We start from the raw sequence: 15726 nt of genomic DNA, 5'->3' as shown, positions 1-15726 counted from the left end.
TTTAGAATAACCCACTCAACTGATAAGAGGGAAAACTCAGGAAGGGTAAGTGATTAACAGTTTTATCTAAGGTAGTAGGAGTAGTGAGATGAGAACCAAAGTCTCTTGACCTGCCCAGGATCCTTTCTACTACAGCAATACTTTTCAATGCTGTTTTACCTTGACCCCCAGTAAGAAATACACCATTAGCACAAAGTTGGCAGCTTAAACCAACACTCATTTATTATCTTACAGTTCTGAAGGTTAGAAGTCTGGCACAGTGTGACCAGATTATCTGCTCAGGGTCTCACTAGGCCAAAGTGAAGGTGTCAGCTGGCCTGGGCTTTTTCTGGAGGCTCTAAGGGACAACCCATTTATAAGACCAGGTAAGTTACCAGCAGAATTCAGTTTAATGCAGTTATGGGACTGAGGTCATTTCCTTGCTGGCTGTCAGCCAACAGTTGTTCTCATCTTCTAAAGGCTGCCACATTCCTCAGCTCATGACCCTCTCCATCTTCAAAGCCAGCGACAATAGATCATGTCCTTTTCATGTTTTGAATCTTTCTGATGTCCTCTTCTGCCACTTCTCTATAACTTCTACCCTCAGCCAGGAGAAAGCTCTGCTTTTAAGAGTTCATGTGATTACTTTGGGGCTGGCCAGATAATCCAGGATAATCTATTTTAAAGTCTACTGATTAGTAACCTTAATTACATATGCAACATTCCTTCTTGCCATGTAACATATTCACAAGCATGACACCAGGGGCAAAGGTCATGGGGGCCAAAACTGTGCCCACCACATATCTTCCACATTGATGTAGTATACACACATACAAATGAAACCACCTTACCTTTCACTCAGTTCAACACTCCACTGCTTTTAATATATTATTTTAAAATGACAGTGGCAACATAGTACATTGATTTCATGTCCTATTAATGGGCTGCAACCTCTAAGTTTATCTTGAAAAAAGGCCTGCGTTCCCTTTTAAATTCCAATCTGCAATAATACAAGGCCCATGGAAGGGCCTCAGGGGCCTGTGTAACCCCTGAAATTATATGCAAAGTTCTGGTACTAACTAATCATAAGAAAAAGACAAACCCATATCGGGGACAGTCTGCTGGATACCTCCCCAGTGCTACTGAAGGCTATCATGGTCATGAAAAGAGAAAACAGACCAGAGGAGACTGGGAGACATGACAAGTAAATGCAATGTACTGGATTGGATCTTAGAACAGAAAAAGGATATTAATGGGAAAACTGGAGAAATCTGAAAAGTCTGGAGTTTAGTTAATAGTGATATAAATGTCAGTTTCTTATGTTTGACAAATGTACCTGGCAATGTAAGATGTTAACAACGGGGAACTAGGTGAGGAGTATACAAGAACTCTGTACTATCTTTGCAGCTTTTCTGTAAATCAGTATTATTCTAGAAGAAAATTTACTTATAAAACATTACAAATTTTCTAAAAGAAAATTTACTTATAAAACATTACTTACAAAACATCTGCACATCCTTCTAGGGAGATTTATAGACTTTATACCTTCTATTCATGATCCAAAAATATTTAAGTCCCACTGTCCAAGGCTTCCTGCCACTTTCCTTAACCACTACTTTCTAAGTACTCTGCCTCCTTCCTCCTATGTCACCCACACCTTCTCTCAAAAAACAAGATTTAACTAGGGCCTGGGGAAGGGAAGAATGGGGAATTATTTTCTAATGGGTTCAGTTTCAGTGTGGGAAGATGAAAAATGTTCTAGAGATGCGTGATGGTGATAACAATGGGAATAAATGCCACAGAACTGTACACTTAAAAGTGGTTACAATGATACACTTTATGTTATGTACATTTTACAATTTTAAAAATAAAGGAATGGGTACTGATACATGCTATAACATAAACCTTACAAAACATTATCTTAAGTGAAAGAAGGCAGACATGAAATATCACCTATTATGTAATTCCCTTAACAATGCTCTAAAATTGACTATAGCAACAGTTTTACATATCTGTGAATATATTAAAAACTACTGAAATGTACACTTTAAATGGGTAAATTGTATGGTAGGTGAATTATATCTCAATAAAGCTGAAATATTTTAACTGGTTTTAAATCTAGGATCACATTTATTTGACCTCTGAAGACCTTAAGTGATACCCTATAAATTCTAGAGCCACACTCTGCTGATGTAATAAAAAAATGAACAAATAAATGAAAGACTGGGGTTTACAATGGCTAGCAGGGAAGATCAGAAAAATCTGTGGCTAGGCATGGTGGCTCTCCAGTCATGAGGCAAGAACAAAGGCAAGATTATAAAACACACTAGGTTGAGGCTGATCAGAAACTTTTATTTGGTCCTTATCATTTATTAAGCAACCTACAAAACCATTTTCTATATCTCTACCACAAGCAGCAGCAGCTGCATCCAAGCCAGAAATGGAAGACACAAGTAGTGGAAGACCTTATAAAGAAAAGCTAACAGGTGAGATCTCTGCTTATCCAGGCTTAGGTGAAGGTAGAACAGGAAAAGTGTGTAAGTCCAGTATTCCAAAGACTCTTCTTCAAAGCCGAGACCTGCAGAGGGCCTAGCTGAAGGATGCAGGTACAGGCTCACAAAACTGCCCAGGCTCAGCAATCAATCCAAAGTACCTAAAAACACAAAGAGCAATGTTGAAAGCAAGGTGCCTCAAGAGCTGGATGAATGTAGCAAACTGGGCAAAGTCAAGTGGCAGCTGCTTTGGTACTGGCAATTCTTCTAAGACCAAAATACTCATTTTGTGGAATATCCATCCAAAAGATCCTTGGGGAAGAACATGTCATTACAGAGGCTGGGCAGTTGGGTCTGGAGAGTTCAATTTAGAGGTGGGAAAAAGGCTAAGAAATTGTGTTGGTTAATGAGCATCTGTGGACACTACAACAAGGGGTGAGTGATACAAAATAAATAAGTTCTCTAAGCAGAGTTTATAATCTTTGAAAAAGTTCCAGGTCAAGATGGGAAACTGGGGACTTCCCTGGTGGCACAGTGGTTAAGAATCCTCCTGCCATTGTAGGGGACATGGGTTCGATCCCTGATCTGGGAAGATCCCACATGCCACAGAGCAAATAAGCCTGTGTGCCACAACTACTGAGCCTGCACTCTAGAACCTGTGAGTCACAACTACTGAGCCCACATGCTGCAACTACTGAAGTCCACATGCCTACAGCCCGTGCTTCGCAAATCCACTACCATGAGAAGCCTGTGCACTGCAACGAAGAGTAGCCTCCACTCGCCACAACTAGAGAAAGCCCACATGCAGCAATGAAGACGCAATGCAGCCAAAAATAAAATTTTTTTTTAATTTTAAAAAAAGATGGGAAACTGGACCCTCAAGTTTGTATGCCCTCCCATGCAAGATTCCACTTGAAAGGAAAAAAATCTTTTAACAGGTATATAAATCTACAACAAAGAGATTTTGTTGAAACAAAAAACTGACTGACAGAAATCTGACTGAAGTGTGTTTATAAATAGGGCAGAGGAAAATAAGCCTACAATAAACACAGAGGGAGGTGCAGCAGAAGTGGGAACCCATCTAACTAGAAAACTCATGGGGAGGATCTAGACTGACACCAAAAATGACAGAAAGAGATGCAAGGCTAACATGGGTAATGACTCGAGTGTCTATATGAGAGACAGTTGACCCCATCTCCCCACAACCCTCCCTGTGTGCAGCACTACCAGAAAACAAGCATTTAAACTAAATCTAACTTGAAAAAAAATCAGCAGGCTCTCTTCTAAAGAACTAAATGAATTATCTGGAGAGCTAGAGCAGCTTCTGAAAATTCCAGCTTCCCACAGTCAAGTTTTCTGCAATTCTGGCCTTTGGAGGCCCCCAACATAACACCTGGTCCCACCCACTACCCACACTAAAGTAAAACTGCAAGGCAAAAACCACCCTCCATACACATACAACCACAGGTTCCAAAGAGCCTTCTTATTCCCTCATTCTAAAATAGAATAAAAATTACAAGGCATTTGAAGAAAGCCTATCCAGTAAAAGGAAAGATTTGAAAGAATAATTCAGGGAAAAGAACACATAAGAAAAGAACAAAACAAAGCAAAAAACCTCAAAATTTTTTTAATAGCCTCTGCTTTTGATAATGGCAAATTTCTGCTGATACCAACTGATACAGCTGATTAAACTATTTTTAAAAAGAAAATCCTTCAGGCATTAAACAGTCCTCAAGAAAAGGCAAACCGAAAATCTAGAGAAGGCAAAAACACAAAGAAAACCCAGCCTCCAAAACTGCTTTTACCTCAGGGGAATCTGCCAATCCAAAAGAGAGCTGAGAAACTTTTGTGATTTTGGCTGAGCAAATGAAGGGCCAAATCTGAGAATCTGCCCAAGTGGAAAGGTTTAATAATTGCCCCCTTTCTAAAAGATGGATTCCCTAAAATGTATATAGAACTACATAAGACCTCAAACTACCAAAGCAATCTTGAGAAAAAAGAAAAAAGCTGGAGGTATCACCCTCCCAGATTTAAGACTATACTACAAAGATACATTAATCAAAATAACATGGTATTGGCACAAAAACAGACACATGAATGAGTGAACAAAATAGAGAGCCCAGAAGTAAACCCACACACTTATGGTCAATTAATTTACCACAAAGGAGGCAAGAATATACAGTGGAATAAAGAGTCTCTTCAATAAGTGGTGCTGGGAAAACCAGATGGCCACATGTAAAACAATGAGATTAGAACATTCCCTCAGACCATATACAAAAATAAACTCAAAATGGATTAAAATCCTAAATGTAAGACCTGAAACCATAAAACTCCTGGAAGAGAATATAGGCAGAACAGTCTTTGACATAAATCATAGCAATAATTATTTGGATGTGTCCCCTAAGGCAAAACAAAACAAAACCCCAAACAAACTAAAGCAAAAATAAACAAATGGGACTTAATTAAACTTGAAAGCTTTTGCCTGGCAAAGGAAATCCAGCAGCAAAACAAAAAGACAACCTACTGAATGGGAAAAAATTTTTGCAAATGATGACCAATAAGAGGTTAATATCCAAAATATATAAACAGCCCATACAGTTCAATATTTTTTTAAAAACCTGATCAAAAATGGGTAGAAGATATGAATAGACATTTTTCCAAAACAGACATACATGGCCAACAGGCACATGAAAACGTACTCAACATCATTCAACATCAGAGAAATGCAAATCAAAACCACAGTGAGATATCACCTAACACCTATCAGAAAATGTCTATGAATAAGAAATGTTGGTGAGGATGTGGATAAAAGGGAATCCATGTACACTGTTGGTGTGACTGTAAACTGGTGGAGCCACTATGAAAAATATTATGGAGGTTTCCCAAAAAACTAAAAATAGAACTACCATATGATCCAGCAATTCTACTCCTGGGTATATATCCGAAGAAAAGGAAAACACTACTTTGAAAAGATACATGCATTCCAATATTCACAGCACCACTATTTACAATAGCCAAGATGTGAAACGGACATATTTGTCCATTAACAGATGAATGGATACAGAAGGTATAATATATATTGAATACAATGGAAATATTCTACCATTCACAACAGTGTTGATGGACCTAGAAGGTATTATGCTTAGTGAAATAAATCAGACAGGGAAAGACAAATACTGTATGTTATCATTTACATGTGGAATCTGAAAATAAAACAAATGAATGTAAAAATATAAAAAATTTTTTAAAAAAATAAAAGATGGATTCCCAAAAGACTACACCCTCAGAGTAAGGCTGAACTAGAATTAAATCAGTCCCCTCACAAACCTGCCATCACAGTTTATATCACCACAGTGATCAAGGAATCCTCAAGTCTTAGATTCAAAAAGGAGGTTCTGCACTGATACATGCCCCTAGGTGTCTTGCAGAAGCAAATGAAAATCTTTAAAGAAAGGTCTCATTATACTGGCCTCAAATAATTATCCAACAAATAATTTTTTCAAATATTAATACAATGACAAATATACCAAGATAACTAGGCAAATAGAAAAAGACCATGAGACAGTACCAACAGAAACAATATACAGAAAAATAAATAAATAAGCCAGGCTTAAAAGCCTTTGGATATTAGATTGGACACAGACTATAAACAATTGTACATACTATGTTTAGTGAAATAGAAGACAAGCTTCAAAACATCTGCAGCAGATACAAAGTGACAAAATAGATTTGAAAAATAACTAAATGGAATTTGCAGAAAATGAAAAATACAAAATTACATAGAATACATCATGAAGAGGCAAAATGATGGTTGACTTTTCGCATACGTTTAATGTGAATCCCAGAGAGAAAGGAGAAAGAACAAGAGAAAGGAGAGAGAAAGAGACTTCTCCAGGACAGATGAAAGACATCAATCCATAAATTTAAAAAGCCTAAGCAGACTACATAAAAGGAAATTATACCTAGAGTGAAACTACAGAAAAAGTAAAGAGAAAATCTTCAAAGCAGACAGAAAAAAGGGACAAATTTGCTTCAAAAGAGAGAAGAATGATTGTTTCAAGGTGCTAAAACAAAGTTCCACCTAGAATTCTATATTCAGCAAAATATCTTTCAATAAAGAAAGTAAATCAGTGAGCCAGAGCAGGTAGAGAAAAAAAGTAAAATAAAGGCTTTTTTATACCAAAAAAGAAAAGCAGAGTTTGCTACCACCAGACCCTTTAGGATTTACTTCAGAAAGAAAGAAATGATCACAAATGGAGGAGCAGAAATATAAAAAGGAAAGATGACCAAAGACGGTATAAATATATGGATAAATTTATATATCACTGCCTGTATAATATAGCAATAATATAATATAGCCTTATGTGAATTGACAAAGACAACACAAAATAGGAGACAATACCAGCATAAGTGGGGGATGAGGGACTTGTAATTGAGCTAATGGATTCTAAGATCCCATTTTGTTGAGGATAAAGGGAAAGGTACTAACACTAGGCTCTGATAAATTAAGGATGCATGTAGTAACTGGTAGGGTACCAAAAAAAAAAGAGTATACAACTTCTAAATTGATAGAGGGAAAACTGAATAAATTATACTCAAAAAAAGGTAAAAAATGGAAAGAAAAAAATAAAACATAAATTAAGACAGATAGAAAACACAAAATAAGATGGTACTTCTAACCCATATATATCATTAACTACATTAAATTAAATGCCCCACTTAAAGACAAAGAATAAAATAATTCACATCACACACATCAAAAATACATCCACATGTAGAGGAATTCTCACTGAAAACTACCTGGAAACTGGCAGAACTCCTGTACAACCAAAGCTGTAAGAAAGATCCACACAGAGTCAGGTAGGAAGGGAAGAGAAGTGGTCAGGTCAGGACAGGCGTGGAGATCCTCCATGGGTAGTGAGCAGTTTGAATCGCAACATGGGCACCCCAACTCTGGGGTCCAACACAAGGAGGACAAGTCCTCTTAGCTGGTTTGAAATCCAGTGGGACTGACAGTGTGGCTGTAAGAAACCTAGACTCCACTCGTGAACAGTCCACAAACCTTGCTTACTCCCAAAACAAGGCAGAGGAAGCAGACTGAAACTGTGACCACCCAGTGCGTGCCCCAGCCCACACCAAGCACCCCCTCCAGCCCCCCTTACTCCATAGCACAGCTCCACACTAGGGCAAAGGCTGCCACAGCTGAGGAGAGCACACAGTTGTGAGGGACGGAGACGGCTTGGATCTGGCACAGCATCTGAACAGAGCAAGGGAACCCATGACTGGTGGTCACAGGGCAGCAAATCAGAGTGGTCTGGAGTTCTGACTGGTGCTGGGACCACCCCAGCACATACCCCAGTCCACACCAAATGCCCACTCTGGTCCCTCTTGCTCCACAGCAGTTCCCCACTAGGGCAAAGGCTGCCAGTGCAGAGGAAAGTGCACAACTGTGGAGGACAGAGTAGGCTCAAACTTGGCACAGCACCCAAACAGGGAAAGGGCACCCATTACTAGCATTCACAGGGGCAGCAAATCACAAGCAGTCTGTAGCTCTGGCTGGTGCCAGGAACATCCAAGTGCAGGCACCAGCCTCCACTGGGTGCCCAATCCAGCCCCTCTGGTTCCAGCACTGCTCCCCTCTGGTTCCAGCACTGCTCCCCTCGGAGAAAAGGTGCTGATGTGGGGAGGGGGGAAGAGCACACACTCAAAGTGAACAGAACCAACTCAGACCCTATTCTCAGGGTTTCTGCTCCAGCAATTTGGGACCTGACACCACTCCTGATAGGGCAGTGTTGGCAACTGAGGAGTGGAGAAGACCCAGCTTGCACCTGCCTCTGGCTCCAGCCCCTCCATGTCGAGCCTCACCTTCTACCAAGGTGATAGCTGCCAGAACACTCCAGGGTAAGATGTGATTTGATTTCACTTCAGATCCAGCTCTCCCATCAAAGCCACGGAGCACACACAGACTATATAGAGATGCTCCCATACAGGCACACCCCTTCAAGACCAGGATGGGTAACTGTTTCACATAATTTCACAGAGATAGGAAAAGTTAAGCAAAATGAGAAGACAAAGGAATTTCTTTAAAATGAAAGGACAAGGAAAAAACCCTGAAAAAACAACTAATGAAACAGAAATAAGTAATTTACCAGATAAAAAGTTCAAAGCATTAGTAACAAGAATGCTAACTGAACAGATGACAGTGAAAATTTTTACAAGGAACCAAAAAGTATAATAAAGAACTAGTCAGAACTGAAATGAAAAACACCCCAGAAGGAATTAACAGAAGACTAGGTGATACAGAAGAATGCAAAAATGATCTGAAGATAGAATAACGGAAATCACCCAATCAGAACAGCAAAAAGAAAAACATTAAAGAATGAATACAGTATAAGGGACCTCTGGGACAACATCAAGCATACCAAAATTCAAACTATAGGGATCCCAGAAGAAAAGAGAGAGAGAGGGATCAAAAATGTATTTGATGAAATTATGGCTGAATACTTCCTGATCCTGAAAAAGGACACATATCCAGATAAATAAAGCAGAAATGCTAAAGAGTCTTCTTTACATGGAAAATAAAAGGCTACAACAGGAAGAAAGAATCTATAGGAAAGGAAAAATCCCATTTGTATAGGCAAATATATATTAAAAGGCTGTGGATCAACCTCTGAAATAAGCTAGTATGAAGATTAAAAGACAAAAACCAGAGAATTCCCTGGTGGTCCAGTGGTTAGGACTCAGCGCTTTCACTGCCATGGGCCCAGGTTTAATCCCTGGTCAGAGAACTAAGATCCCACAAGCCACATAGCACAGCCACAAAAAAAAAAAGAAAAAGGATAAAAAATTGTAAAATCAACTATAACTACAATAACACTTAAGGAATAAACATAAAGATGTAAAATATGACATCAAAACCATAAAACATAGGGGGAATGGAGTGAAAAAATGTACATCTTTTAGAATGTGTTTGAACTTAAATGACTATCAGTTTAAAACATGTAGTTATATATAGGTCAACATATATGAACCCCATGGTAACCACAAATCAAAATCCTATAACAGATAAACAAAAACTAGAAAGAAAGGAACACAAGCATAGCACTAAACAGAATCATCAAAGCACAAGGGAAGAAACTAAAAGCAGAAGAACAGGAAAGAACTATATAAACCAGAAAACAATGAACAAAATGGCAGTAAGTATGTACCTATCAATAATGATCTTAAATGTCAATGGACTAAATGTTGCAATCGTAAGCATAGGGTGGCTGACTAGATGAAAAAACAATACCTATCTATTATGCTGCTTAAAAGAGACCCACCTCAAAGATTCAGACATACACAGACTGAAAGTGTGAGGATGGAAAAAGATATTTCATGCAAATGGAAATGACAAGAAAGCTGGGGTAGCAATAGTTCTCTCAGACAAAATAGCCTTTAAAACAAAATCTATAACAAAAGACAAAGAAGGGCATTATATAATGATAAAGGGATCAATACAAAGACAGGATGTAACATTCAATAACATATGCACCAAATATAGGAGTACCTAGTACATAAAGCAAACAGTAACAGACATAAAGGGAGAAATTGAAAGTAATACAATAGTAGTAGGGGACTTTGACACCCCACTTACATCAATGGACAGATCATCCAGATACAAAGTCAATAAGGAAACTGTGGTCTTAAATGACATATTAGACCAGTTAACTTAAAAGATACCTACAGGATATTCCACCCAAAAACAACAGAATACACATTCTTTTCAAATGCACAAAGAATGTTCTCCAGGACAGATCACATGCCAGGTCACTAAACAAGTCTCAACAAATTTAAGAGGGTAGAAATTATATCAAGCATTTTTTCCCACCACAATGGTGTGAAACCAGAAATCAATCACAGGAAGAAAAATGGGGAAAACACAAACATGCGGAGACTAAACATATGCTACTAAAAAACCAATGGGTCACTGAAGAAATCCAAGAGAAAATCAGAAACGACCTCAAGACAAATAAAAATGGAAACACAACTTTCCAAAATCTATGGGTTGCAGCAAAAGCAGTTCTAAGAGAAAAGTTTGGAGCAACAGAGGCCTACCTCGAAAAATGAGAAAAATCTCAAACAACATAACCTACCACCTAGAAGAATTAGAAAAAAAGGACAGAGCTGAAAGTCAGCAGAACAAAGGTAACAATAAAGATCAGAGTGGAAAAAAATGAAACAGAGAAACATAAAACAATAGAAAAGATCAATGAAACCAAGAGCTGGTTTTTTGAAAAGATAAAAAAAACTGAAAAGTCTTTAGTCAACTCATCAAGAAAAAGAGGATCCAAATAAACAAAATAAGAGATACAAAAAAATCATAAGAGAATACTACCAACAGTTATATGCCAACAAATTGGGCAATCTAGAAGAAATGGATACATTTCTAGAAACAGACAACATTCCAAGACTGAATGAGAAAGAAATAGATAATCTGAACAGCTAGACCACCAGTAGCGAAACTGAACTATTAATCAAAAAACGCCCAGCAAACAAAACTCCAGGACCAGATGGCTTCACAGAGAAATTCTACCAAACGTATAAAGAAGAGCTAGTACCTATCCTTCTCAAACTATTCCAAAAACCTGGAGGATGAAACACTCCCAAATTCATTCTACAGTTAAGACCACCATTACCCTGATACCAAAACCAGACAAAGAAACTACAAAAAAAAAAAATTACAGGCCAATTATCACTGATGAATATAAATGCAACACCCTCAACAAAATACTAGCAACCAAATCCAACAATATATTTTAAAAGGATCATACACCATGATCAAGTAGAATTTATTCCAGGGATGCAAGGATAGATCAATATTCACAATTCAATCATATGATACACCACATTAACAAAAGGAAAGACAAAAACCACATGACCATCTTAACAGATGCAGAAAAAGCATTTAACAAAATCCTACACCATTTTATGATAAAAACTCTCATCAATGTTGTTCCTACCAGACTGGCAAAAATCAAACCCTGATAATACCAAGTGTTGGTGAGAATGAGGAACAATGGGAACTGTCATACACTGCTGACAGAGATTTGAATCAGGTATACAGGATGTTTGACAGTATCCACAAAAGATAAACATATTCTATGCCATACTCATTTCACAAGGAAAGACTTAGAAAAGAATACATATATACACATATCTAAACATATTTGCATTAAAATACCCAGAAGATTACACAAGAGACTAATAACCGCTACCTGAAGGGAGGAGACCTATATAAGGGATTAAAGGACAGAGAAGGTAGAGGAAGACTGTTCATAATACCATTTTTCAACTTCTACACTCAACCTATATAGCATGGAAGATCTAATTATGATAAGGAGGTATGTTTTCAGCCTTGACACAAAGTGAGAGCTAGAAGTGAGCTAAAACTGGGAAAGCAAGGAATAAGAGAACTAACAGTCATACCTTACAAAGTGAGGAGTCAACAAAAAAAAATACATATTTTAGTATGTTATATAAATTGTAAAGGTAACAGAGGACCTAAAAATGATAAAACTACCAAAAATCAGAAAGGAAGGAAGGGACTGATAGGGTAGTATAGGTTAGCCAAACCTTCATTTATCATAGCAGGAAGTCAAAAGATAAGATCTAGTTGATAAATCAACAACAAAGTATATTATTCAGAAATATAAGAAGCCATCTGAAAAGCTAAAAACAAATAATAAAAGGATGAGGGCCATTTCATTATAAGTCATTAGGTAACTATTTTACTTTTAAACAGGAATATATACTGACTCAATTAAAAAGAAAAAAAATTTCACTTAGAACATACACATTTAAGGACATAAGAACATTTATTTTACCAGGTACAAAATAATATAATACGGACTAAATCCAAGGGGGCTAAAATGACCAAAATTCAGATCTATTAATGTAGGATAGAGCAGAGGGATTCAACTACTCAGATTATTGAATCCAAAGATGAAAATGAACACATCCACCACTCATTAAATAGCCATTTATTAAAAATCCAAGCCAAGCACTATGCATGGTATAGGCTAAAGTGGAAAACTTTGTTAAGTTCTCTCCACTTCTATTCCTAGCACCCTCCAATTTATCATCCTGGCACAAGAGGTTGGCAGTTTTATGTCCTTAAATAGAAATTTGATCACATCGCTCATCTCTTTGAAAAGATGGTAATTAAAAATAAACAGGTAGAAGTGCTCACTTCAGCAGTACACTTACTAAAATTGTAACGATACAGGGAAGGTTAGCATGGTCCCTGTGCAAGGATGACACACAAATTCATGAAGTATTCCATATTTTAAAATAAAATAAAATTAAAATACACAGGTAGAGTTAGGCTCCAAACATTTTTGATTGAGGAACTGATAGGATGTCAGTCACAAGAAATTGTCCGCCTTAGGTAGGCAGCTAAGTTATTTTAAAGAAAAATGAGTAATCAGAAAAGAGACTTTAAAAAGATCTACAAATTAAAAGAATACTCAATAATCTAGGCTCAAAGCTAGCCATGGGAATATATCTTAAAAGACATTTAAAAGAATATATCAAGAGGGCCAGGGGCCTAGGTTGATTACAGATGCAGAACAAAGGAGTAAAAATAGTGAAATAAATAATTCAAGAAAAGATTTCTGAAAGTAATGAGCCTTCAGGGAGGTAGTTGAGAACATCCTGGTGTGATAAAGGTGGAAATGAACTGAAGGTACATGCTTTCTCAAAGCTCTTCAATCAGAATATATGTAGGGAATAGTACGCTGATCAGATTTAGGAATTAAGTAGGAGAGAGGTCTAAGAGAAGTTAGTTAAAATGAGGTATCTCAAATATTTTCTATTTCAATGACAAGATTTAGTTAGTATACAAGAGTTAATCTAAAATTCCTAAGAACAAATAGATACAGGCCAGAACAGAATCTCACTGCAGCAAAATAATCAGTTTACACAGACTGCTGAAGAAACATGTTCTTTTTAAAGTAACCCTTTAAATGTTGGCAATCATTTCTGATCTCTAGCATTATGATGAGGGGTAGGATTTATATCTAAGAATGGAGATCAAAGTTTCTGAATCCACCTAACTACACTGGGGTCTTTATAGTCCCTCCCATTTTTTTATGGTTAAGCAGTTTTTCAGGAAGAAGTTCTAACTACCCAAGGGAATTTGAATTAGAATTTGTTTTTCCTATCTTAATAGGAAATAGGGAGAAAGAATTATTCCTGTATGAACAAGGAAGAACCAGGCCATCAGTTTTATAAGGTTTTGAACTCATATCGTTAGCATGGGAAAGACAGGTGGAAATGATTACCCCGTGATAGAGAACTCACCTTCCAAGAAAGCAAATTCATCCACAGCTTCTATTGCATTATCTGAAACACAAGGTAGAGGAACACCTGACTAACTCTGGTCATTTAGGCATCAACCTCTTACAAAAGCACAACCCACAGTGAAGGGCATGAGGCTTTATGCAAATTAGGGCATTTATAAAATTTGTCCCTTGCTATCTTGAGATCCATATCTACTCCACCACCAAATCTTACGTATCAGCTGTCTCTCTGAGAGTAAGAAAATAAGAAAAGCCTGGTTAAATACTGCTCACTGAGGGGAACATCTTTGCTCTTAAAGTCATCAGAGAAAAGTTGCCTATATAGAAGGGAAAGCAAGATTATGGTAATATGAAAGCTTACAGATGTTCTAGGGTTACCAGCTAAAAAGTAGGGTCAGAAATCAAACCTCTATTTTCTAGGTGAATAAAAACCAGTCAAGCCTGGTACCATATGGCAGAAGGTATAAAGGGGTCTAGTTAGCTTTGGCAACATCTAGACTCCTTCGGTTCTCTGTCCCAGAACCTCTTCAGCCACCCAAAGCAGATTTTCAAAAGGTAGGGTTTTCTGGCACTGTGGCAGCCCAAGAGAAAACATCGTAGGAAGAGACCTGTGGCACCGCTCATCTTACAATGATGCCGTCTTAACCAGTGTAAGGGAAAACCTCACCCAGCCCTCTCTTGTCTGCCCCAGATCCAAGATACCACAGTGACACTCTACCCAAATCTCTCCTCTGAAGGGTTTTCCTCTTCCCCTGTTGAGCACAACAGTAGGCATCTTTTGCAATGGTTTCCACAAACAGTTCCTGTGAAGAAAAGCAGAAAAAAAATTAAAAACAGTAAAAGTTATAATAAACTAAAATTGAAAAAACAAAACAACCAAGCAGAGCTGTATGGATGAATTCTAGTACAATTTTTGTGTGTGCTTCTGTTGGCGGCGGGGGAACGCACAGGGGTGAAAGAGAGGTTCTCAGGGAAGCTGAAGGTTCTCCTGGACTTCATAAAAGTCTAGTCCCCTTCCCCCTCCTGCAGTCGCCCATGACACATCCGTCCCTCCCTCACTTGTAGATCCACCACACTCATTTACTTGAGGCTCCTACAAGTTCAGTGTTGGACTGGAGATGCAAATTAAAGTCGTGTCCAAGCCCTCTTGAAGAGGTAGGTCTGTTAGCAAACCAGTACAACCACTTTATGTGACCCTTTTTCCGTCCTCCCTTCCTATACTCACACCTCAGAATCCGGCCCCAGCACCTCTCTCACCTCCCGGTGCTCAGCACACCCCACCCCAGACACTCTTCTGGCTCCCCGCGTTCCCCAAACCTGACCCAAAGGCTCGCTAAGCCCCGCCCCTCGCCAGGCACCCCCGCCACCCCATTGTGCCCCGGCCGCACCGCGGCTCGTGCCAGAATGAAGATGGCTTCCTGTCCTGCTAGCGTCACGTCGGGGTCCGCCTTCACCAAGGCCTTCACTCGCGCCAGAGGCAGCCTCGAGAGACGAGCCCCGGGCGCACTCGTCGGGGCATGGGGCTGAGGAGCCGCTGCGTCCCCACCGGTGCCCTCCTCCTCCCGAAAAGCCCCGTTTCCAGCCGCCACAGCCGCCATCCGAGACCCGAGAGTGCTGCGCGCGGCCGCCGATTGTGTGCACGCAGGCGGTGCCGGCCCCCTTCTCGCGCGCGCTGGAAGCCACGCCCTCTACGGGCGCATGACTCCGCCCCTCACGCGGCGGGGCGACAGACTTTTTGCCACTCGCAGCGCTTCTGGGGCCCTGGTGTCCTCTCTCGCCGTCACAGATGACTCTCACGCGCCATCCTGCCTAGTTGAGCCCTCTTTTGAGAAATTTGATTGTAAAAGTAAACACAGCAGTAATAGAAATATATACAGGAGAAACTTAAACAAGTTTACGTGCTACTGGAAGAG

The 15726-nt window shown here is 39.0% G+C and overlaps 1 protein-coding gene and 1 non-coding gene across 7 annotated transcripts in view; one reads left to right on the top strand and one right to left on the bottom strand.

The window, feature by feature from the left end:
- The window catches only part of POLE4 (DNA polymerase epsilon 4, accessory subunit), a 195256-nt gene extending 179762 nt beyond the window's left edge, over positions 1-15494 (bottom strand). For 4 of the 6 annotated variants that reach the window (XR_010835416.1, XR_010835415.1, XR_010835417.1 and 1 more), the window contains exons 1-3: positions 15202-15486; positions 14532-14616; positions 13815-13856 (exon numbers count right to left, since the gene is read on the bottom strand). Coding sequence is in view for 2 of the 6 variants with exons in the window: in XM_059079630.2 (XP_058935613.1) it covers positions 2619-2632; positions 13815-13856; positions 14532-14616; positions 15202-15411 (351 nt within the window). In the remaining 4 variants the exon portion in view is untranslated. Of the gene's footprint in view, positions 1-2310; positions 2633-13814; positions 13857-14531; positions 14617-15201 lie in introns of those variants that run through there. The other 2 variants (XM_059079630.2, XM_067007377.1) reach the window with 2 other exon arrangements.
- LOC131766050 (U6 spliceosomal RNA) lies at positions 12695-12801 on the top strand. Its single transcript, XR_009338353.1, has one exon. It is a non-coding gene; the product is annotated as a U6 spliceosomal RNA (small nuclear RNA).
- Positions 15495-15726: the final 232 nt, after the last annotated feature.

The sequence above is a fragment of the Kogia breviceps genome, chromosome 11 (genome assembly GCF_026419965.1).
Source record: "Kogia breviceps isolate mKogBre1 chromosome 11, mKogBre1 haplotype 1, whole genome shotgun sequence".
Classification (NCBI taxonomy): Eukaryota; Metazoa; Chordata; class Mammalia; order Artiodactyla; family Physeteridae; genus Kogia; species Kogia breviceps.
Note: the sequence above shows the minus strand (reverse complement) of the source record. Positions and strands in the feature narration are given on the sequence as shown.